Below are 26,335 nucleotides of genomic sequence, written 5' to 3'. Positions count from 1 at the left end.
ACTACCTCTAACAGTTTACTACTTATTTAATTAAAAAAATGTTTTTTTGAAAACAGGGTTTAAAGAGGCCCAGGCTGGTCTGAAACTTACTATACTAGCCATGGATACTAGCCTTGAAACTCCTGGTCCTCCTGCCTCTACCTCCCAAGTGCTGGGATTACAGGTGTGCACACACAGCAGGACAAAGTTAATCTTTAAAGGGTGATTCCACTGAAGTTGCTGTATGATTCTGAACTTGAAAATGAATTGAGGAAATACGACACCCTCCTCTGGCCTCTGCAGGCATAAGGCGTGCATAGAGTGCACAGACACACTTACAGGCAACACACTACACATCAAGTAAAAACTTGAGAAGAAAATTCACTGAGGGCGGTGAGAAGGCTCAGCAACGGTGCCTGCCACCAGGCCACCCTTCTGGGTTCACGCGGTCCCAGGATCCGAGGAAGGAGAGCTCTGACTGCTGAAGCAGTCCTCTGACCCCTACACTCCAAATCCGAGCTGACGGCTGCAGGTGTCCAGCACGCTGCTGGCACATCTCAGTACACACTGGCTCACTGGACTCTCTGAAACCTGGAGACTTGTTCCCGACTTACAAGGCCATCATAACTCGGGGGAACTGCTGGTGTGGCTGCTGCTTTGCAGCTTTGTTTACGGGGTCCAGGGACTAAAGCCAGGGCCTCGCATATGGGAAGAGGACTGAATCAGTCTTCTGAGCAGCAAAGGATGGCTCCTCCCATCAACCCAGCTCAGGGTCCTACCGAACATTTCACAAATTCTCACTCTCGGGGCTGGGATCGGGGTCACAGCATGGCCGTTGCCTAGTACCGACGAGTTGTAGGTACAATCAACCCTTAGCACTCTAACAGGGAAACCACTGAAGAGCTATGGGAGATAACCATTAAGAGTTTCCTTAAATCAAGAGAACTAGAAGAGGAAGGAAAACACACCAGTGAGTATTTCTGTGATGAACAAAGTGTCAGTCTTGAGTTTTACCATATACTGAAATCACAGCCAAGATGAGCCATGCGGTCCATTCAGGGAGGTACTTGATAAATACCAGGGCCATGAGGGCACTGATCATAATGAGATACGCCTGCTGCAGTCGGAGCGGGCCTTTCCAGTGAATGGCAATCATCCCGACCACACCAAAATTCCAGATCAGGAGTGCAACCGTAATGTAGTCCACGGCGACATTGTAGGTCTTGAATACTTCCCTGGAAACAAGGATTTGAAGTGACTTATGTGCAATAACTCTCATGAACACACTGTTTAGAACCAAGATTCTGAAATGTTACCTACTCACATCCCATATTGCTTTTACTATGACCTATGCTGTACTGTTGTTCATGTAGCACCTTGTCCTTAAACATTACATTTTTCTCAAGCAGAACTTATTTTAACAGGCACTATATTATTCACATAAATGAACACATAAAAAAAATCACAGGTCACATCTGTAAAAATAAAAACAAATATTAAAAAAAGAAAATCCTATCACTTATACTATCATACTGTATTTTACGAAATTCTACTTTAAAGTATCTGAAATTAGAAAAAAATGAGCCATTAATTTTTATAGTGAAAACATAGATAATACAATTTTCATAACATTAGAATACTTTAATATCATTAGACACTGATGAGAACAGTCTTATTAAATGACTCAGAGTGCCTGTGTGATGCTGGATGGAACCCAGGGCCTCATGTGTACTGGGCATGCGCTCCACCATGGATTTCATGCTCCTAGCCGGCTGCCTGACACTGTGTGTGGTAGATGGGGTGAGTCTGCCTATCAAGGCTCATGTACAAGCCGTAAGTTGACATTCACCTTACTGTTTGACACGATGTCTCACTGAACTTGATGCTTGCTGTTTTGGCTAGCTTGGCTGGCCAGCAAGTCCCTGAGACCTGTCTGTCTCTGCCTCCCATTGCTAGGGTTACAGGAAATTGCTCCTGCACTGGCCTGGCATCTATGTAGGCTCTGAGTATCCAAACTCAGGTCCTCATGCTGGACTAGCAAACACTGACATCTTAGCCACCTCCCCAGACCCTGGTGAACTTTTCTAGATGAAGAAAAATATTTTAACTTCTGGAGAACAAATCTATCTATCTAAGCGATTGTAACTATGGTAGACAGCCCAAGAGAAAAAATATATATAAGCACAAACTGTGGGCCCTGGGGTTGTCCAGGAAGATGAATTTTCTGTTTTGAAATTCTAAAATAAAGCAAGTTTTACGTTTCTGAATGAGGTTGCAATGCATATTATACAAAGCTTTGCAGGTGTTCTAAACTGAAACTAACCTCAACTCTTAGCTAGGTACATATAATTTATATAAAGATGTGTGACAAGACAAGTCTCCCTCCCGACTGCCCCATAGTTCTCCTCTCCAGGGAAAACCCTGCTGACACACACAAGTTGTCCTCTGACTACCGCGTGTGTAATGTAGCACGTGGTTCCCACCCTTATAAAATAAGTTGATGTGTGTGTGTGTGTGTGTGTGTGTGTGTGTGTGTGTGTGTGTGTGTGTTTGAAGCAAGATGGCTCAGTGGGTAAATGCACTTGCCTGGCAAGTTTGACTACCTAAGTTTAATCCATAGGACCCAAAGTGGAAAGAGAAAATGGACTCCTAGATGTTGTCCTCTGACCTTCACATGGGTGCCTACACTCACATAATAAATTAAGTAAAAAGACAATATCCCTACCAACACTAACTCAGCTTTTATGTACCTGTTAAGATATAGTATGCAGAAAAACGATTACTTAGAGAATAATTCATCAGCAAGGTACATGGCTCTACGGGCAGTGGTAGATGCAGTTAACGAAGAGACCGAAACCTGCATTACTTACCCTAAGTAAATGAATGAAAAAAAGAACAGCAACAACAGAGACGAAACAATAAGCCAGGCGTGGATGACCTAGGAGAGAGACAACTCAATATAATCAAGGGATTCCACAGTTTCTAAACAAGGAGACTTAACACGAGCAGCAGTCGGTGCCAACGCTCTGCTTTCTGGTTTCCTTTGCAGTGGCTGGGGTGGACCAGGGCCTTACACATACTGGAACTGCTAGATTGCTGGGTTCTGCCCCATGCCCATATTCTACTTTTTCTTTCTCCGAGACAGGGTTCTTCTGTGTAGCTTTGGCTGTTCTGGGACTCACTCTGTAGACCAGGCTGGCCTCGAACTCAGAGATCTGCCTGCCTCTGCCTACCAAGTGCTGTGACTAAAGGTGTGTCCACCTCTGCCCAGCTTCCACATCCTCCCTTAAATGGCAGAACAAATGCAGCTTTGGGATCAGTGCACACTTATAGGAAGATCTTGGGTGTTAGGGTATAAAGCAGAAACATAAAGACACACACACACACACACATTTAGACAGAGTTAACTTTTTTTTTCAGTTCTTTTCTAAAATAAACAAAAGACATCACTTGGCACTCACTTGTCAAAAATATGGACGAAAAGAGCAATAAAGGGGCTGGAAAGATGGCTCAGTAGTTAGGAGCATACGCTGTTCTCAGGTGCCCAGTGCCCACACGGAGCAGCTTCCTAGAGAGGTGAACTTCTGGGCTCTGTGGGCACCTGCACATTCTGACTTACCATGTTTGTTCCATTCTTTGTATTGTGATTTGCCTGTAATAAGGGTGTAAAATTTCCCAGTTTATACTGGTCACTGAAGCCTTTCCTGATGACCAGGAGCTCCCCTAATCTGCACAATCAATGGTAAGCAAGCCTTCTCTCCTCAAGTCCCTAGGTTAGCGGCTCCCACAACCCCACAAAGGCCCCGAAAGTCAGGAGCTCTGCTCCCAACAGTGAGCATTCTCTAAACCTGAGTGATCTGTGCTAGAAATCTTACCACAGATCATCTGTCACAAATGCATCACGACCAACTGCCTTTTCTGTGTCTGTCCCTGTAAGAGACCCCCTCCCCTTCTTGCAGACACAGTACAATCAAACTACTGCTAGGAGAAATCCTCAGTTTATTTGGAAACAGGTCCCAGCAAGCTGCTTCTGAATGTCTGGCTCAAAAGCTCACTCTAATTCATGCTGGAAGTCAAAGTAAACAACATTCTTGTCTGGAATTGGCTGTGCTTCCTAAGACTCATTAAAAACCAACACGAAATAGCACAGAGGAACGAGGGTGGAAACAGAGTTGGGTACCAACATTCCAGATGTTTTCAAATTTAGCATAATTAAAAGATGTACAGTACTGACCCAAACGTTAAGCTCGGGTCTAGCTGACAGAATTGAGCACATTCCATGGTCTCTCCTCCGCACGCAGCTACACCTGGAAGAACTCAAACCCCAGCTGGCTGCACTGAGAACGGAGGCGGCAGCTAGGGAAGGGCAAGTAGCCTTGCTTCAGTAGCACTTAGCCCTTCTGTTCTGCTCACTAGCGAGACAAGGGGAGATCCATTAGTCTCTTCTCCCTTTCCCTAGCCTCTTAAGCTCAGCCACCCCCATTTGTAGGAAAGAGGTGGCTGGGGCCCTACATTTAGGGAGAACAAAATCTTCCCTGTGATGGGAGCCACAGTGTGTATCAGGGTATGAGGTGAGTCTTGTTTAGCTCTCTGACTTCCCAACTTTTGGCCCTGACACCAGGAAACAGTCTCAGGGTTTGGCTGGGAGAACAAAACCAGAAAAGTGCCAAGAAACCAGAGATCATTTCTGGAAGCTGCTCATGAGCTCCCTGGTCTATCTCCCAGGAAGCATATATGACCATGACTCTTTGTTGGTTTTAAAAAATTATTTTATATGTATGTGTGTTTTATATTTATGCACTGTGTGTCTGTCAGTGGCAGAGGCCAGAAGGGGGTGTCAAATTTCCCTAAACTGTAGTTACAGGGAGTTGTGAGTCTCCATGTGAGTATTGGGAATTGAACTCAGGACCTCAAGAAAAGCAGCCAGTGCTCTTAACTGCTGAACCATCTCTCTAGCCTCTTGTTTTCTAGATAGAATTTCACTATGAAACTTCCTGGCCTGAACTCTTTATGTACATTGGGCTAACACGCATGTACACACAGACAGAAATAATAATAAATAAAATACTTGATTTAAAAAAACTGAAAACAAAGTGCCCAAGATACAACCCAAATTACACAGCATATAAATACTAGAAAAGGGGTTGGAGATTTAGCTCAGTGGTAGAGCACTTGCCTAACAAGCGCAAGGCCATGAGTTCAGTCCCCAGCTCCGAAAAAAAGAAAAAAAAAATACTAGAAAAACCTGTTTGCATGGAAAAAGAATCAATAAACACAAATAGCAAGATAACACGTATGTTACAATTCTTAGTTGTTAATGAAGAAAAGAGAACATCATTTCCCAACACATTCTATGAGTTCAGCATTAACTTGATAACAAAACAAAACAAAAATACATTTAAAAAACCCAACCCAAAAATCCACTGCATCAACACTCATCTCCCAGTCACATATGCACCCTAACCACTGGTGGGACACTAGTGCCGAGGCAGGAGGACAACCCAGGGTCAGAAGGACACAGCAACTGGAGGACCCCACTCTGGCCAGGATAGGGATGTGTGTGCGCAAATACACACACACACACACACACACACACACACACACACACACACACACACACAGCAATGCCTGTCAGGTGAGGGCAGTTAAGAATGCATGCCAGTACCGCTGAGAAGTACCTTGTAGCCCACAACAATAGACAGATTGTTTTTGCTAACCCTGAAAACACTGAACTAAAATAAACCCATCTTTCTGTACTTATAAAAATACAGTGGGCAGATTCTCTAAAGTTTTCTTCCTATGTTAGGAGCAGAGAGAGAGAGAGAGAGAGAGAGAGAGAGAGAGAGAGAGAGAGAGAGAGAGAGAGAGAGAGAGAGAGAGAGAGAGAGAGAGAGAGAGAGAGAGAGAAGCCTGCCTGCCAGGCAGGTCAGCAGGTCAGGGTCTGCTGGCAGACTTCCCGGGCTGCTGAGGCACAGAACAATAAGAGGAGGTGGACTTGAGGCTCAAGGCGAGGGGCTGAAGACCCTACTGACCTTGGTGGAAGGAACAGGGAGGCTTTGGGATGGGAACAGAGGTCTTCTTATGTGTGGACTTCAGCAAATTGTTTCTGTTAGCTCGTGGCTTTGCTTCCCGAGGTCCTATAGTATAAGGAGGCTATGAGAAGTACACTGGCAGCTGCTGTGGGAAGGACCTGCAGCCCTGCCGTGTCTGTCTCTTGCACAGTTTTTCTATCTTGCCTATAATCATCCTTGCTCCCCCTCTCAGAGGATTGTTTTGACTTCACACCGGCCACCCCCAGAACCTTTCTAGAAGACATTAATCTTAATACTTGAATACAAGCTCAACTACGGTTCAAAGTGACAAAGAAAAGGAGAAATTCTTAGAAGCCCTCTTTTCCCTAAAAAGCGATTTGAAAGAAAAGTGGAGATAAGGTCGAGTGACTGACGGTCACGGGCACTTTCTGGCCTGTGCTGACAGCTCGCCACAGCTCACGTGCATGCAAAGTGACTGTAAAAAACTCCCCAAACATATAAACTCAAATGACTGGAAATCACTCACTCAAGGTATAAATCACCACGAGTAAAAATCAACAGTATTATCCTTCACCAAAACTTCAGATAGTTTAAGTATAAGACAGGAAAGTAATAAAAAAAATTAAATATGGACAAAAAGACTACATCCAAAATGATCTAACATCTTTAAAACAGATAAATATAAATTCTACAAATTGAAAATATAACTATTAGATTTTTAAGTAAATGTATTAACAAGCCACATATACTGGAAAGAACTTGAAAATATACCATTAAGTTAGGAAAGGGGGTGATGTGAGAGGGCATTAAAACTGTGGGGGGGGGCAATGATTGGGATATAAAGTGAATTAAATAACTAAGTAAATAAGTAAGGTTTTATAAAAAGCTACAAAGCAGACCTATTGAAGATAAGGGGTGAGGATATGTGTTTGTAGATATCAAAGCAGAATTAATAAATCAACCAACAAACCATGGGTCCAATGAGCAATGACTTCTAGACTGAAAGCACTGAATCAAAGTTGTATTCAGGATAGCAAGATGGCTTAGCTGGTGAAGGCATTTGCTGCCAGGTATGACGACTGAGTCAGATCCTCCTGGATGGCGTTTATTCTCCTCTGGCCTCAGACAATCCGTTTAAAAGGTGGGTACTATCAACCACAAAAGTCATCAAAGGACACATATCTGAGAAAACAGAAACTCACAGGATTCTTGAGAGCCGTTCCACAACGACATATAAAGGAGCAAACAACTGCTTGGGTGGAGACTCTGATGGCCCAAGTACAGAAAGAAAGGTATCTGGGGGGCGGCCCACAGCTGTGCAGGGAGCTCCAGGGTGGCAGCTTTCGGGATCATCACCTGTGTTGGAGTGGCCTTTTCAGTGACAGCTGCTTTCAAATCATGCCTGCTCCTTGTAAGCGACCCCTCAGTATCAGTATACTCTTGTTAGTAGCCCCAGTAAAAACTCACTAGTTCACTAGTTGGACACTGGCCTGTTACTTTGGTGTGGCATGCATTCCCTTTCTGGGGTGAGCAGATGTGTGTGTTGTAGGAAAAGTCTGTCACACAACATGGAAGGAGAGAAATAACTCCTGCAAACTGACCGTGGACTTCTACACATGAGCCAATGGCACATACATGTTCACATATATATCTGCACATACATGTACATATAGACATACATATATAAAGTTAATTTTAAAAAATTTAAAGTTATATCTGAGGGTACAAAATTAAGCCTGAGAATAAATGATTTTGTTTTAAAGTTTTATTTTTACCTTATGTGTATTCATGGTTTCCCTGTGTGTGTATCTGTGTACAGTAAGTGCATTTGTGCCTGGCGCCCCAGAAGCCAAAAGAGGTTGTTAGATCCCCTGGGAACAGAGCCAAGATGTGGGAGTAGGAAACTGAATTCATCAGTTTCATGTCCTCTGCAAGGGCAGCCAGAGCTCCTCCTGATAAACCATTTCTCCAGCCCTAAATATGGTTCTCTAAGAAACAAAGGAGGGGAAAGATTCCAAAGCCTGGGACTGGGTTTGTGAGCCCAAGGGGAAACTGCAAGGAGGAAGGAACAAAGGCCAGAGAGCACATTAACAAGCCAATGACAAGAAGGTTCAGAAAAACTAAGTTCTAAAAAGGCAGCAGATAAAACTAGGGAAACAATGTCAGGCTGGATAAACACTTTCCAACCAGAGAGAAAGAGCAGGCATAGTTTTTAGGAATTGAGGATGAGGTTTGAGAGGATTTTACATAATGGCCGTAAGTTAATGAAGGTCAAATTCTAGACTCAAATTCCCAAACGGATTCATTAGCTTCTGACCCTGTGACCTACAGCAACTGTGACCCTGCCCGTTGCCTCAGGAGGGTGTGCACAGCACTGCTCGTGAGATGTTAAAGGAAATAAGGCATGCTCACATAGTCCATACACTTGGCTTACTGTCATTAACAGATCAGTGCATGAAAACTGAAAGCAGACTAAGAAACTTCCCAAGATTAGTAGGAAAAAACTCAGGAAATTCAATGCTGAGTCCACAGCTCTATACATAATACACAGGTAATTTTAAAAAAGAAAAGCAGGAAATCTGGAAATGTGGGAGAAAAAACATGGGAGAAGGCAGAATTCCACCCATAATAAAATCTGAAAAGGAGGCAAAAAACCAAGCCTAAGCCATAATCAGCCGAACTCCAGAAAGTGTCCACTAAGGCCAAAAAAGGGACTGGGAGGTAAACACTGGCATGCAGACAAACACAGGCAGCAGGGAGAAGTGCAGAGAAGACCACTGCAGAACACGTATTCCCCATGTGGTGGTGGCACAGATCTTTAAAAGAGGAGACAGAGGCAGGTGGGTCATTTGAGTTTGAGGCCAGCGTGGTCTACAGGGTGAGTTTGAGGCCAGCCAGGGCTACACAGAGAAACCCTGTCTCGAAACAAACCAAGCAAAGTAAACAAAATCCCACAATAAAAGCTAGGAGGAAATAAAACATAGACTGCAATACAGAGAGTTAACATTTACTCTTCCTGTTACTAAGGTCGATTTTGAGATTCCATGACTTGTATTCCTTTGTTGATTTTCTCAGGTTTGAGTATGAAGCATGTACTGGGTAGCTGAGATCCAGGAGGCAGTCACTTAGAGAGAGTTAGAGAGAGAGAGAGAGAGAGAGAGAGAGAGAGAGAGAGAGAGAGAGAGGAAGGAAGAAGGGAAGAGGCTGGGAGGTTGGCCCTGCCTCTTTGCTGCAACCTTTCTCTGCCCAGTGGCTAAGGCAAGAGGCACTGCTGCTCAGAAATGACGCTGGCAGTTCCCCAGCGAGGTGGCCCGTCACTAGTGATTTCAGAAGCAGCATTTGAGGGTGGCTTTACGGGCCACTTAAATCCTATAGCACTATTTGTGAATGACGATATACACAAAAGTCTTTGGAATGCCACAGGCACATTATAAATCAAAATACTGAAAACACATAAAAACACCCATTTCCCATGTACATCTTCTGGTACTTTCAACATGCTCCAGAATGAAAGGAAAGATAACGCAGACCCAAAACACAAGACTCTTTCTTCTGGGGGCTGGAGAGATGGCTCAGTGGTTAAGAGCACTGATTGCTCCTCCAGAGGTCCTGAGTTCAATTCCCAGCAACCACATGGTGGCTCACAGCCATCTGTAATGGGATCCGATGCCCTCTTCTGGTGTGTCTGAAGACAGTGACAGTGTACCCATATACATAAAACAAAACTCTTTCTTCTTTGCTAGACCAAGTAAAGACTATAATAAGGCAAGAAGGCTGTGAAGTGGCTGGGAATGTGAAGCCTGCAAGCTTGAAGACTCGATGTCTAGAACCCAAGCAAAGACGGAAGGAGAGAACCCCTTCCACCAAGTTGTTGCATCAACTGCACATGTACACTCTGGCAAGCACAGGCTTGCATACACACACTCATATTCTCTCTCTCTCTCTCTCTCTCTCTCTCTCTCTCTCTCTCTCTCTCTCTCTCTCTCTCTCTCTCTCCATCTCACACACATAATAACAACAACCAATAAGCAGGTCCAGGCAGACAACAGTGCTGCCTGGCACTCACCTTGTAGCACCTGTACTTATACAGGACCACCAGGAGGATGGTCATAACGACGATGACACTGATCATGATGGCGGCATTCAAGATCGAGTGCAGGGCTCTCTGGCCTACAGTCTCGGTGTCTTCTGTGAATGGGGTATAGATTCTAAAGAGGGAAAAAAAACCACAAGAGTGTTAATGCATATGTCAAACCACATACTCCTTCAAAACTGGAATTAATTGTGAAGGTTCTGGTTTTACTGAGTCATTCAGAATGCACCTTTTGGAGCTCATCAGTAAACTAGGAGTTTTTTATTTGGTTGGTTAGTTTTTAAGACAGAATCTAATAAGTAACCCCAAGCTAGCTTGGAACTCACCATGTAGCCCAGGCTGTACTTGAATAGGTGCTCTCCCTGCCTTTGCATTCCAAGTGTGGAGATTATAGGTCTGTATCACCCTAGCTCTAGGTAATAATTTTTTAAAATGTAGACATATATACTTTTATTTAAAGTGTGTGTGTGTGTGTGTGTGTGTGTGTGTGTGTGTGTGCGTGAGTGCACTGTGTGCATGCGTACAGATGTCCACGAAGGACAGACACCCAAACCCTGGAGTTGGAATTAAAAGTAGTTATGGGCTGTGTGATGTGGGTGCTATGAACCACTCAGTACGTCTGCAAGAATGGTGCACCCTCTTAACTGCTGAGCCATTTCCAACCCTCTCGCTACTAATTTTTAACTTAAGAAAAATAGCTATCCTCTGAAATAACTTCTTCAGAGTAAAAGAAAATAGACTGAAAAGATGAACTCACACTAGGCACTGGCTCCATCTAGTGGATGCTTTGCTCTGAAATGATGATCTCACCCAAGGTTTTCTCCACAGCTTACTAAAATCTGTTAAATAACCAGGTTCTGCCACATTAACTCCAAGGCTGAACAACAGTTACTAGAGAGAGGTGGCAGGGTTTGAACACAGGTTTTCTATCTGTAGGGTGACTATAACTGGGGTTATCTTCTTGTTTTCATTTACATAAAAATACCTTAATTCCAGGTGCCAAGGCTTCCAGTGTAATGACCTTACTTCTGCCCTTATAGCAGCTGTGGCCATGAGACTGCGTAACGGCCAAGGAACTTTGAACAAGCCACAGAGGCAGTTCCTGCAGGGAGTGCCCTGGGCTACGTGATGCCTATGTCCCCTTCTCAACTCCCTCCTGCTGTTGAACGAAAGCTCAGGCTGGATCTTAAAGAAACCTAGGACAGAAGCTGAAGAGAGAAGCCCACACGCTTCATAAATAAAAGACCGGTATACCAATCTCGACTGCCTATCCCTGCACTGCTCTGAGGGAGGAAGAAAGAAAGGTGTGTCGTCTGCGTTTCTATAACAGAGTCATAAACTGGGTATGGTGGCACACATCGGTAATTCTAGCACTCAGGAGGCAGGATCAAAAATTTGAGACTAGCCAAGACTACAAGTGAATTCCAGACTAGCCTGAGAAGCAGGGAAAACAGGCTGCTATGAGAAATACTAGAAAGGTTCTAGTACCGATAGATGAAGATAGCTGTCCTTAAAGATTTAGCATACAAGCCACGATGAGGACAACAGGAGTGCTGCTTTCAGACTGTCTGTGTAGCTCAGGCTGGCCTGGAATAAATATTTGCATACAGCAGAAGATGAACTTGAGTTCCTGATTGTCCCTTCTCCACTGCCAAGTGTTTTGACAGGCATATGCCACCGTGCTTTTGTGTCTCAAACACCACATGGTGGGTCCCACACCCATGGTTTCTAAACCTCTAAACTTCCGTGAGCCATTTGCCAAGTGCTAGGATTTCAGGCCCTGCCACTCTGCCTGCTGGCTCAACAGTAAGAATTCGAAAGGTTAGAACTAAAACAACAACAGAAACAAAACATCAAATCATCAATCCCTGCCATCCCCATTGCCTCTGACCATCAGAAAAATTGATAGTCCACAGGCACAGAGATCTTCGAGAGGATAACAACATGCTAAGGGGGAGAGCACACTGGCCTAGAGAATGAAACACTTATACGTACAGCTGCCCATCCTTCCGGGTGTAGAAGCTGACTGACTTGATGGTGGCCACCACAACGACCATGCAGAGGGTCACAGGAACAAAGAGCATGATGACGTGCTTGGCTCCATATTTCAATGTCAGCTCTTCGTCTTCCTCCTCATCGTGCTCTATCACCTGCCTGGTAAAGTTATTCTGGGGTCGGCCATTAGATATCGGCTCAGGGTTGTCAAGTCTCTGTCTGTCATGATGCTGCTGCCGTTCTTGACTGTCATTCTAAAAGCACGAGAAATGCACTCAGTAAACCAGACTCTCAGCACAAGGATTCTGTAAGAAGTACACCTGGGATTCATGGTAATGGCAACATCAATACTGAAGTTCTAAACATGTGAAGCAAGAAAAAGCCGCCTTACAGCCAGTTCTAATGACTAGATTATTATTTGCTGCTGTGGCCCTCCCTGTTACCTGGGTTCTGGCTCACTTCGCCCTCCTCCTATTCTCCTCCTAAGACACTCATGCTTCCTCTTTGGATGCTCGGCTTAAATACTATATTTAGAATGACTGAAAATCAAAGGATATGTATTCATAGTCCCTGTTTCATGGGAATAGTGTCTTTTTCCTCCATATATTTCTTTTTTTCTTTTTCTTTTTTTTTCTTTCTTTCTTTCTTTTTTTTGTTTTGTTTTGTTTTGTTTTGTTTTGTTTTTGGAGCTGAGGACCGAAGCCAGGGCCTTGCACTTGCTAGGCAAGCACTCTACCACTGACCTAAATCCCCAACCTCCCTCCATATATTTCTATGCACCACACATACACCTGGTGTCCACAGAGCCCAGAAGTGGGCAATGGATCCCCTGGAACTGGAGTTAAAGATGGCTGTAAGCTGCCATGTGGGTACTGCGAACTGAACGTCGGTCCTTTGGAAGAGCAAGTGCTCTTAACCAGCCACAGAGCCAACTCTCCAGCCCTCAAATTTTCTTTATGCAGCTTCAAACTTAGTAATCTCATCTTTTCAAATTCATGAAGTAGTCCCTATCTGATTATTATTGTTGTTGCTGTTGTTTGATTTTTTCCAGACAAGGTTTCTCACGCAGCCGGAGCTTTCCTGGCAATAGTTTCACTCTGCAAAACAGACTGGCCTCAAACTCAGAGATCCACCTTCCTCTGCCTCCCAAGTGCTGGGATTCATTATTAATAATACTTTAAAATACATATAGTGATGTTCAAGGTATTCCTCCATATTCTTTCTCACAACACCATGTAAGACTACAACCATTTTTAAAAATGGCTTAGTTTAAAAAAAAATTCCCAGCCAGGCATGGTGGCACGCAGCTTTAATCCTGTCACTTGGGAGCTTAAAGTCAGCCTGTTCTGTAATGAGTTCCAGGCTAGCCAGAACTACATAGAGGAATCCTAACTCCAAAACAAACAAACAAGCACTCTCCTGAACACACACAGGCCTTAAATTATCCCCATGTTCCCTGTCCTCATCTTCCTGCTCTCACTAAGCCTGATAAAGAACATAAATGCTAGATGGACAGACTGAATGAATTTACAGTCTTTTCTAAGAGCCCATTTTCCTTGGTTAAACCCAGGTCTCATCATGTTAATAGTCATCCTTTGTGAATTTCACACCATGCACCTTAACCCCACTCATGTCCTTGTCTCTCCATATTTGCTCTCCAACCTTTCAAACTCCCTGGCAGACGAAAACAAAACAAAAACTCTCCCCACGGAAGCTGCAGTGTGCCCCACAGTACACCCTTTTGCCCACAGAGCTTTACTTGCAAATGTTCACTGCAGTGAGTCACTGCTCTGGTTCGAGGCCTCTGGCTTGCTATCAACACTGGACACTCACTACTGGATGCTCATTGGAAGTCATCCTGGACATCCTGTTGTCGCCCTGTGTCATGAAGGTCCTACAGCTTTGGCTCTGCGGACTGACCCCTTCGTGTGCTCCCATAGCTCCCACACGAGGTGTTATGCTCATTCTCATTGTGCTTAGCTTTCTGCCCTGTCTGTTTGTTTGTTTGTGTATGGTACTATAAACTGAACCCAGGGCCTCACACACATGCTCAGCAAGAACTTTGCCATTACCAAACTAGAGTCTCAATACCTAGCTTTATTTTAAGTGTGTGTGTGTGTGTGTGTGTGTGTGTGTGTGTGTGTGTCTGTGTGTCTGTCTGTCTGTGTCTCTCTTACTTTCTGCTCCAGCCACTCTGCCTGTCTGCTGCCATGCTTCCCTGATATGATGATGAGACTCCAATGCCCCTGGACGCATGAACCCAATAAAGCCCTCCTTCCATGATTTGCCTTGGTCATGGTGTTTTATCACAGCTCAGAAACGTACCTAAGGCAGGGCCCCACAAGTAATCAGGGACTTCTATGTACCCCAGACACTCTGCAGTAACAACACCCTAATCAGTAAGCGTGGACTCTGAGCTGGGTGTGGCAGGGCACACCTGCAATCCTCCGGACTCAGGAAGCTGAGGCAAGAAAAATACAAGTTTGAAGGCAAAGTGGTAAGCCCTGGTCTCAGAATAAAATTTTAAAGAGGGAATGTAGCTCAGTGGTAAAACATTACCTACCAAGAGCAAGGCCTTGGGTTCAAACCCCAGTCCCACTGAAAGGGCGGTGGCTCTAGACACTCTGCTCTTTTAAAAAGTTCCTTTTAGAGACAGGTTATAAAAAACTTAATTTGTCCTATCAAGGACTTGAGACTTTATCCCGTGAGCACATACACACACACACACACAGACACAGACACACACACACACACACACACACGCACGCACGCACGCACACACACACTCCCTCCTCCTCCTCCTCCTCCCCCTCCCTCCTTCTCCTCTCTCCTCCCTCCTCCTCTTTTCCTCCTTTTTTCTCCTCCTCCCTCTCCCTCCCTCTCCTCCTCCCCCTCCTCTCTCCCCCCCACCCCAGAGATAAACTAGGCTTCTATTTTTCCAGAGAAGGAAGTGATCAAGCCATCAGCTACAACTGTGGCATCTGTCTTTAGCAATACAATTCTAACTAAACATGGGTTAATGTTCACATGAACTAAAATAGGTGTGACTTTCTTGACATCACAGCCCTGGCATCTGTCTGTATGAACAGTTAATTAGGCCAAGATAGATTCAGCACTCACTCCTACACTGGATATTCTGGTTTGTAAAGAGCATAGCCCCACCCTGCCCTGTCCCAAACTGAAAATGGTCTGGGAGAGCATGGTGTACTTAACAGTGAATGGTTTTCTCTCACACAGGTCCCACACACTCTCTCTTTCTCTTAGCCCTTAGTCTTTGTTTTCAACTTTTAGAAGGTACAACTTATTTTAAAGGTTAAATGGTTTTAAAGTAAGAAAGTATGAAAAAGTACACCCTGTTTCTCGTTTTCTTCTTTGAGTTTAGGGTCTTATAAGACCCGCTTCTGAGTGCTGCTGACCTGAGCGGAACCCAGAGCCCCCTCTGCACACAAGGCTGTGCTTTGCTCCTTGAACTCAGAGAGAGGTTCTTACTCACCAGGTCAAAGACATCTTTTCTTTATTCCAACTTGAGACAGAGTCTGCTACTCTTGCCCTCTAAGTTAGTCCTGGACTTAGGACGAATTCTCTGTCTCAACATCTGAAGAAGCTGGAACTATAGGTCCCGTGTCTCTGTACCTGTCTCTTCGTGTTTCTATTTCTTAGTTTTCTAGCCAGCTACACAGCCACTGTATAAATGCACTGTACTTATTTGCCTGACCCCTAACAGTGGAATTCTAATTCGCTTCCAACCTTTTGCCTTATAAACAACACTGCAAGGAAGGCTTCCCTAGTCACTTAGCAACACACACTTAACCAACACATTCTACTACATCTGCCAACCTGCCCTCATTTCTGAGATTGTGCCAGCTTAGAGTTTAGCCAGTGTAGGAAACTGCTGATTTCACCGCGCCCTTGCCAAGTCATGGGAGCAAATGTCTGGATTTCTTACCAATCTGGTAGGTGAGATACAAGGTCTCAATGTACTTTTTAATTTTTACTGAACACTTAGTGCTCTTGCATAGGACCCAGGTTTAGTTCCCAGAACTTACATAGTAGTTCAGAACTGTCTATAAACTCCAGTTCCAGGAGCTCCAACACTGTCTTCTGACCTCCTACATGAATGTGGTAAACATTTACTCTCACACAACACACACACACACACGCACACACACGCACATGCACACGCACATACACGTACACACACACTTACAAAAATAAACTATATTCCTGACTTTTGCCATTCCCCTGTTACATAAATTTGTTTCAGTTTTTAAATACTGATTACTATATTTTTTTTACAGTGTGTGTGGGGGGTGGGGGAGCGACTGAATGTCAGTCATTTGAACACAGGGCACTGGGAGCCAGGAATAAAGCGGTGAAGCTAGAGAGACAAGGTCCTGGACTCCTGAACTACTCTGAGGCTAGGGACACAAATAAGCACAATTACTACAGTCTGGAACCATTCTGCAAAGGTATAAAGAATAAACAGGTAGTAAAGAAAAATCTGGGATGTAATTACTTTTGGGCAGTATGGCAAAGACATCAGAAAGCCAAGCCAGGTGGGTAGAAAGAGTTAAGGGCCCACTGAACAGTAAAGCTATGAATTCAGTACCTCAGGGTCTTCTAAACCGAGTACCTGCCAAGAAGACTCTGGCCTGCTCAGATCCTAGGAGGTATCTGTAAGCCCTTGGAGAATCCTATTAGGACTGTTTGTAGAGGCCTTGGGACACACCGGCAACCTAGACTGTGATCCATGTGGAGGACAGTCAGCTTGGTCCCTCAAGGGGGCAGACAACTAAGGCCAACCATGCTTGTATGGACCATTAACAGTAAAAGCCTGGGCCTTGAGGCCCAAATCTGTTTTTCTGGTTGAAAATAGTGCAAGTGTGTTGTCACATGCTGTGGCCAGGAGATTAAGCACTGTCTGCGTAAATGCCCTGGAATCTCAGGCAGGTGCCCTTCTATTTCCAGTGATAATCTGTACTCTTTCACTGAAGTCAGCTGTAACAGCAAACACTATAGTTTTCCTGAGGTCTATGAGACTTTGCAGTGAATGAATTACAAAACCAAAGGTAGTCTAGGGACTCCAGCCCCAAATGTCTTACACTTGAAATTGCAAAATGGTGCTACGAGGTATTAAAGAACAAAGGCAAAACAAACAGGGCTACACCAACAAGAAAGGGCATCAAAGGAACTAACAGCAGAGAACAGGTAATCTACAAATGCAAGGAACTCTCAGCAAATTCTACTTTCGGAACAAAGCTTTCTCACACTGCTAGGATGCTAGCCACCATCAAAAAACACCCCATAAAAGACAGGCTGGGCGTAGCTCAGTCTACAGTGCTTGCCTAGGTAGAGACAGAGTTCTAGAAAATGAAACAGGAAATGACAAGCAGTGGTGATGGGAAGAAACTATGACCTTCGTACTTTGTTATCTGGGAAATAATGATACAACCATTAAGGAAAGCAACACGTGATTCCTAAGGTGGGTGGGGGTAGCCATGGTGGCACAGCCCTGTAATCCCAGCACTCAGGACATTGAAGCAGGAGGACGTTAAGTTTAAAGCAAACCAAGACTCTCTCAAAATAACGAAAAATAGCATATGATCTAGCGATCCTACTCTGAGTATATTTATTAAATTACTAAATTGCAAAGAGGATCTCAAAGAGATATATGCAAAGTCATTTTCACAGAATAGTAGGGATGTGTCACTGGTACAAGAACTAACTGACCAGCGAGACAGAGCCGAGCCTAGATCTGTGAACCGGTGTGCCAGGGCACAAAGACACTCGACTGCAAACAGCAGCAGTCTTCTTCAAACGTAATCCTGATCAGAACGTTCATATGCAGAGAAACGACCTCTGACCCTTACTGTGTTACACACACAAAATCAACTTAAGACAGACCACAGGCCTAAATGAAGGCTGTCTGTGAGTCTGGGCTGTTTAGGCTTGCCTCAAGTGATGCTCTTGCCTCAGCTTCCCAAATGAGAAGTTGGGACTACAGTGTGTTTCATGATACCCAATAACAGATAAATTGTAAAGCATAAAACTATAAAGAAAAAAACATTTGGAAAGAAACTTAAAAAACTTGATACAGGATAAGATTTCATAGATAATATCACAAAAAAAACCCCACATTTTCGAAAGAAAAAATGACAAAAAGGACTCCATCGATATTCAAAACTGATGTGCAAGGTATATGTACTATGGTTTATATAAGGAGTTTTCACAATTTGAAGAGGGGCAGCAAACTGCACTAGAGAAGGCTCCATCAGTGTGATAAACAAAAGCATTCAACACCATTGCTCGTTGGAGGTATGCACATTAGAGCCACAAGGAGATGCTACGACATACATTCTACAAGGTCTGTAAAGCTCAGGGCTGACGCTGAGGGCTGACAAGGAGGGGCTGACGCGACTCTCATACAGCGCTCTAAGAGCGCAGTTATGCAGCCGGTTTGGAAAACTGGGAGTATCCTGAGAAGCTAAAACAACCTGCAGTACTGGGTTACGTTCTACTCTTAGGCATTTACCCAAAATGAACGTGTACATGGCCGTTTGAGGTTTTGTAACTGAATTCCGCAGTGCCTTACTTGTAATGTCATATTGGAAACCCCCCAATACTGAAACAAGGAACTGGCCAAAGAGCTATGGCCAGCACACATGGCTCCCAGTCAGGAGGGAGAAGGAAGTGCCTACTGACCCATCAACTCAGGACAACCATGCCAAATGAAAGGAGGCAGACAGGAGAGTCCGCAGGGCTCGATTTAGTTTTGATTGTGAGCCTAGCCTTGAACGGCTGAGCCATCTCTCCAGCCAGCATGATTCTATTTATATAAACTTTCTGGAAGAGCAACAGCAGAGGAAGGTAATAGAAAAACCTGAGAATGGTTGCTACGGGTGCGGAAAGGCATGAGGACAGCACAGAGGGAACATGGGCAACTTGCGGGTAATGAGGTCTGTTCTCATCTCTACTCCGATGGAATCTGATGAGTACTTATGCGTGTTATAAGTCATCACATTGAGCCAGAGGGCTGGTGCACACCTTTAATCCCAGTGCTTGGGAGGCAGAGGCAGGTGAGTCTCTGTGAGTCTAAGGCCAGCCTGGTCTACAGAGCAAGTTTCAGGACAGGTAGGGCTACACAGAGAAACCTTTTCTTGAAAAAATTAAAAAGACCATCACAGTGAGTACTCTATGTGTAGTTATGGCGATTAGCCCACAATGACGCCTTCTTAAAGACTGCCAGCGAGGTCCAGTAGCACATGCTTATACTTCCTGGCTGAAGCAGTAGATCTTGAAACTGAGGTGAGTCTGGGCTATTCGCCAAGGGCTGATCAAACTAAACTGGGCACAGCAGCAGTCAACTGTAACTCCAGCACTGGAGAAACCAAGGCACAAGAACTCTGAGTTCAGTCTAAGCTACACAGTAGAATGGACTCTCTTTTAAAATAAATGAAAGAAAGTCTAAGCATCTTTTAAAATGAGTTTTAAAATACACTTCGAGTTCTAGTATAGCCAGGGCTACATAAAGAGACCCTATCTCATCAAAAAAAAAAAAAGAAAGAAAGAAAGAAAGAAAAATGTTAAAAACCATTAAAATGAGAGAATACTGAAAATACTTTCGGGGTTTCCAGAATTAAAAATCTAGTTAAGTAGACATAGTGTTATTTTAAGAGAAATTAAACCCAGAAGTTTTCCACAGGCATGGTGGTACATGCCTATATCTGAACACAGGGGAGACTGAGGTAAGAGGGTGATGGAAAGTTAAGGGCCAACCTGGGCTCCATAGCAGTTTCCAGGACAGCCATGGTTACCAGAAAAATAAAATGAGAGCCAGCAGTAAGTGTTTTATGAAGGAAGAAGCTCCAACAGTGCCAGTGACACACACTGAAGTCCTAAGTGTAATTACCACTAGGCAGACACTCATGTCCCTGTGACTCCTAAGGAGTTTTATCATTGTGGCTAGAGAGATAGCTCAGAGGGAAAACACTTACCAGGGTTCAGGTCCCAGAACCCTCATCATGTGACACTCTCTTCTGTCGTACAGACAAACATGTGAGCTGGCCTCAAACTCACAGAAATCTACCTGCCTGTCGCCCAAGTATAAGAATAAAGTCATGCACCACTTCCTTTCCTGATTAAAAATTCTTAAAAAAAAAAACAACAAACAAACAGAAATGTAAATAAATTTAACAAAGAAGAAAACTGAATCATTATAAGCTTTCATTTTAATTTATCTTTTGACTTTGTTCATGGAAATTTTGTGACAGATTTCGTATCTTTGTGTAACTAAATATGAACTTAGGATTTTACAAAGAAAAACTTACCCCAAATTCTGTTTTTCAATGTATATGAATACATATATATTTATAATGAATGTCTACAAAGAATTCTATTGCATGGTAAGTCTACATATGAGGCTGGGTTGTATCTTTAAGAGAAGGAAAGAGTCTCCAGTCTCCTAAGACCTCATGCTCATGGCATAGATTTCTACAGTTAGAAATATGGAGTCCTAGGCCTACCCTGGGGGGTTAGAAGAGTAGTTTAGCTCAATGATTGAATGGGAAACATGAAAGCATTTACTAGTTATCGGCAATGTTTCCAACAGGAGGAACTGCAGTACACCTGCCCAGCCTCCCTGATCCCGGCGGTGGAAGCGTTACTCTAACGTGTCACTTCTCTCAACAACTGACATTGAGTGCCTAGAGATTATAGTTAACATTTATGGGGCTGTTAGTCTTGAGCCTAGAGTTTCTTCAAAGTATTAAGACGAAGGTTTCCAACTTTACTGGCATGTTCTAGACATCAGAGATTTTCAGTTTTTTCTTACTTCACATTGATCTAATTGGGAAAACAAATTTATTATGATAAATAGTACAAATGTCACAGGCTGACTTGGCCTGTAGGTCTGACTCGGTTCACACTAAGGTAACTCTTTTACAAACTTTCTCCTTACTTTAAATCACAGCTTATATAGAATTCCCTTTACTCCCTTTCCCCTTTTTTATTCTTTGACATTTCATATATGTATATACTGACAAGGCATTTTTATTCATGAGGTTAATTTTGTTTGCTTGTTTGAGGCTATCCCCTGGCTATCCTAAAACTCACTCTTTAGACCAGGCTGGCTTCAAACTCATAAAGATCTGACTGCCTCTGCTGGGACTAAAGGTGTGCATCTACAGAACAAGTGCTGGGCTAGCTAGGGCTATATATCGTAAGATCCTGTCTCAAATAAATCAAATATAATGTTTTAAAGTGATCCAACACCATTCAGAAAATGAAACCATTCTACAACTTGCTAACAAATTATTAAAACTCTCTCAAGTCAATGTTTTAAAATCTAGGAAGATTACAGGTGATTTTCTTTCCTAAGGATCAGTTATCTACATCTAAATCTGGCAGCCAAAGGCTGTAGACATACACATGTTCTTCAGCAACTGCTTTTTATTTCCCTTTGGTGGTGGTACTGAAGAATGAACTCAGTGCCTCCCGCATGCTAGGCAAGCACAACACTGCTATGTCACATGCCCAGGGAGCCCTCAACAATGCTTTTTACAGAGAACCGTTTGGGTCTTTCGCTTATTTTTATTTTAAGGCTTCTTTTCAGCTAACAAATTACTGATTGTAAATTAGTTGAAAACTTTTCTTAAGGACTAGAACATGTGAGCCAACACACTCTCAGCCTTCTTTCTCTTTTACCACCTTTTACTTCCTTGTGCTCAGAGTTGTTGCCAAATTATGGTCCCTGAAGGAGGACTGGCAAGATAGGATAATTGCGAATTCTAGCCCCAATCCAGACTTACAACCTTAGAAACTGTCAGAAGCCATCTAGGAAAGGCTATGGCAAGCAAGTGAATTTTCTACAGATGGCCACCATTTTGCATGGCTGTGATAAGTGTACTGAGAAGCAGGGTCCTCAGAGACTTCATCCCACGATTGCTGCTTCTCACTGCCAATATGCCTTTCCTGCCCCTGTTATATAGCCTAGTGGTTCCTGGACATCAGACTACCAGACAGAGCAGATCTCTGGCAGACTCATTATGAATATGTACTTTCATGTAATGCTGTGCTGATAATTTCATAATTCCTGATCATGATTTTATAGAACTCCTAAACTGATATGAGTAATCTCAAGACCCCTATAGAATAAAAAAGCTGCAAATAGAGCTCTGTAAACCTCCGTGTGTCATGGGCTAATTGCACTAGGAAGAGAAAGCAGGCTTGGAACAAATTCACAATCTACTAAAACATTTCTTCTAGGTTGGGGATGAGGCCACTATCTGGTAACTAAAGGCCATAAACTAGAAATGGACAATTTATTGTAGGTGCAAGGACAGAAAATAAATGATGGGCTAGTTTATCTATTCAAGACTTCAAAATAATATGACTCAAGGCAGATGACTTATCTCTCGACAAAGCCATGCTAACTTGTAACATAAAAATGATTGCTTTAGGGTTGGGGATTAAGCCCAGTGGTAGAGCGCTTGCCTAGCAAGTGCAAGGCCCTGGGTTCGGTCCCCGGCTCTGAAAAAAAAAAAAAAAAAGAAAAAAGAAAAAAAAAATGATTGCTTTAAACTTAACTTACAGAGCTATTAATAAGGTACTAGTTAATGGAAAGACATGTAAACAATTCTGCTGTAACTCCTTAAGTCTTAGAAACCTAGGACATGAACTATTGCCATAAACTTACTATGAATGTGTGGAAGGTAATGCTTAAAATGCTTAAAGAAACCACGTGATCAATTATCTTGAGAAGATAATAAATCAATGGTGTAGCCTTATCTGCTTCACCAATATACATGTATCTCTGTGTGCCTTTCTTCCTTTCTGTTTCTTTTCTCTCTGGCTTCTGAAGAATTAACAAATCTGAGCCTCTCAATGGCCAGTGAGGGGTCTCTGAGTCAAAGATAAAAGAACCCAAGTAACTAAGTTTCTTTTTCCCTGCAGCTGTCATCAGGAGTTAATTGCCAGAAGCCATCAGCTTTGGGGCCTAATCACCAACACCACCCTCTCTGCCTGCCTTGGTTTACCCTGTGATGTCAAACTGGCCTTTGACCAGAAACCTTAAGGTTGGTGGTCAGAGAATTTGACAGATTAAGGGAGACCAGGGCTGTAATTTATACTCTAGAAGGCTTGAGTAACAACATAACGTGGTTAGCTTTAGGCCCAGAAATTGCTTTAGAAAAGTAAAAGACAAGAGGCAGGTGTGGGGGTGCATATCTAACCCTGCACTTATGAAGCTGCAGCAAGACAACTGCAAGCCTGACACCAACCTGGACTACATCGCAGGACCGAACTTCAGAGAACAACAAGATAATTACCTACTTTTCCCCCAAACTGCAGCCAAATAGCCAGAGTTTTTACTAGAGCTCCCTTAATACCATGTTTATATGATAATTTGGGACACAAAGACTTCAGTTATTTATAGCTTTGAAAACTTTTCTTTTTTCAGAAATAGACAAACCATTATTACACTAAGCTATCTTCTCGTCTCCAGTGCACATATACACAGTAGCCAACCAACGGCATCCACACACATGTGGACATGGAGGCAGTGCTGGGTGAGTGGATGGCGGGCAATAAACCTTCAACTGAATGCAGTCTCTAAGGAAGCAGGACACGGGGTGAGGGCTTTGTGTGAGTGTGTGAGAGAGAGTGTGTGTGTACATGTGTGATGCACATGAAAAGTGGGGAAAACCATACAATCTCCACTGAACCCTGAGACAGACAGGTCATGCTATCCACTGTTAGTTGTTCTTCTAAAAATGGCAGATCCGAGGTAGGCTACACAGGCATAGGACACAGGACAAAAGGACAGACAAAGCGCATTATGGCTTAGAGACTTAGCAACCACAGGGCCACAGGGTCAACATGTTTTATCTATCGAATCACTGGCCAACCTGGTTGGGAGTGCATGGTCAACCCAGATTTGCTTTTTACAATGGATTTCCATTTAGTTAGCCTTACAAGACTAGATGTTCCCATCATGCATCTATTGCCATGCCATATCTAAAAACTTGATAAACACAAAAAGGGTAAGAAACCCTACCGAGGAGAGAACCCCAACCTACTAGGATTCCTATCTGGACAAATCTCCCAAGAAATCCAGGAATCCCTTCTATTAAGGCTTACCTATAAACTATCCAAAATTCCAATATGGCTCTCCTGAGAAGCCCGAACATTCTGAGTATGTACCTTTGTTCTAGAATAAACTATCCTTCCAGTTCCTTACTTTGTCTCATGTCTGAGAAACACTGGGCAGAGATCTCCATCTGGTCTCTAACTTCGAGACCACTCCAGGCCTCACCACTGGCAACAGATCTGCTCAGTATGCGAGAAACTGGCAGATACCAAATATCTGTGAACAAACAATTTTATATATTCACCAAAGAAGGGAGCATAGGAGAAACACTACACATGCGTACAGCTTTGAAAGTCTGTGTAATGTTGCATGATTATAGTAAACATATTAAGAACATGTCAGAGAGTAACTCCAGAGAACAAGGGGTAAAGACAGGGAAGAGGCTCTTCAGCTGTTTCTGTGTAGTTTGTTGTTGTCACAAAACAAGATTCTCTTTCCAAAACAAAGATTTATTTTATTTGCTTGTGATTTCACTGAGCTTAGGATCAATAAATAGAAACAGGGACTGGAGAGAGCTCTGGTTTTGAACTATGGTATCACAGAAAAATAATGAATAGTTCTTTTTAAGAGTCACAGAAATAGGAAAATCATAATAAAAATGGCCTTATATGCCAAACCAAAGGTTTTTTAACCTTTCCTTTATCTGCATTTATTCATGCTGAATTTATTCCCGTGCAGGAACGGCACACACGGCTTCTTTAGCATGACATCCTTCTGATACTTACTTGGGGGCTTTGCGGACAAGCATACCCTTGATGGCCTGCAGTTTCCTAGGTGTTCTTAAAGTGAACCTCTTGATTTGCATGATTTTGTGGGGTTTTATGGGTCAAGAGAGAAGTAAACGATCTTCACAGGTCACCTTTGGCGGATTACAGGAAGAGGAAGTACAAAGGCTACCGGAAGAATTCCACGCAACCTTTAATAAAGCTGGGTATTTGTTTGTCTAGATCAGTGGTTCTCAAGCTGTGGGTCACAATCTCTTTGGGGGTTGAACAACCTTTTCACAGGGGTAACATATCAGATATCTTGCATATCAGATGTTTATATGATTCATAACAGCAGCAGAATTACGGTTATGAAGTAGTGATGAAAATGATTGTATGGCTGGAGTCACCACATGAGGAACTGTATATATTAAAAGGGCTGCAGCATTAGGAAGGTTGAGAACTGCTGCTTTAGATTTTTAGAAATCTTTGGGTTTTAAAAAAACATCAGCTATCAAACATCAAGTCCCTTTACCGTCAGTAAGATTAATTCATAGCAGCCCAGGATGACTGTTTTCTGGACTCCTGCAGTCTATGGCTGCATCTGTTCAAGAGGTTAAGAGGACATGGTAAAGCCAAGTGCTCTGTGGAACAAGGGCCACTTTACATGTTCTCCCTCGTTCATTCACCTAACAACACATGATGGTGCTTAACTTACACGAGACTGTCAACTAAGTACCACTCGGCTCGTCCTCCCAAAGTCACTTCAGGTTAGTACAGCTGTGGTAGTAGGAGTAGCCCCTTCACTCTTGATCCTACTTGTTCAGGACTGTAACGGTTTTAAAACTCCTACATCCTAGTTGCAGGCTCCCCCAAACTCCTGGGAAAGTGAGGAACCCTAAATCTTCAAAGTACAAAAAAAGTCTTAAGGCTCAATCTTGAGAGACAGACAGACAGACAGACAGACAGACACACACACACACACACACACACACACACACACACACACCCTTAGAGACCAGAAGAGACCTTCTGGAGCTGGAGTTACCAGGCAGTTGTGAACCACTTCATATAGATGTATCCTGGGTCCCCGGGAAGAGCAGAATTGTTCTGATGCCCTGAAGCATCTCTCCAGGCCCCTAATCCTTATCTGCGACTTGCCTTTAATAACAGCTTTTACTAGCAGTACACACTATCCCCCAAGGCAGACTTGCAGACCTGAGACTGGCCTTTATCAAGGTTTCCCTCCATCCTGGTTGTACTCAGAAAATTCTACCAATTCCTAGATGTCTCAGGCCTGCTGTGGAGTCTACCTCCAGTCTGCAGTGCTTAGCTACTGTGGCTATAACAGACAGGTTTAGTGAGTGTGGTCTGTGACGAGAATGTG

The 26,335-nt window shown here is 43.4% G+C and overlaps 1 protein-coding gene across 1 annotated transcript in view; it reads right to left on the bottom strand.

Moving 5' to 3' along the window:
- The window catches only part of Psen1 (presenilin 1), a 49,947-nt gene that overhangs the window by 12,248 nt on the left and 11,364 nt on the right, over positions 1–26,335 (bottom strand). The window contains exons 4-7 of the mRNA XM_032908099.1: positions 12,100–12,353; positions 10,078–10,219; positions 2,850–2,917; positions 994–1,214 (exon numbers count right to left, since the gene is read on the bottom strand). Of these exons, the coding sequence (XP_032763990.1) occupies positions 994–1,214; positions 2,850–2,917; positions 10,078–10,219; positions 12,100–12,353 (685 nt within the window). The remainder of the gene's footprint in view (positions 1–993; positions 1,215–2,849; positions 2,918–10,077; positions 10,220–12,099; positions 12,354–26,335) is intronic.

Source organism: Rattus rattus, chromosome 7, assembly GCF_011064425.1.
Source record: "Rattus rattus isolate New Zealand chromosome 7, Rrattus_CSIRO_v1, whole genome shotgun sequence".
Lineage (NCBI taxonomy): Eukaryota > Metazoa > Chordata > Mammalia > Rodentia > Muridae > Rattus > Rattus rattus.
The sequence above is the reverse complement of the archived record's forward strand: the minus strand, read 5'-3'. Positions and strand labels throughout refer to the sequence as shown.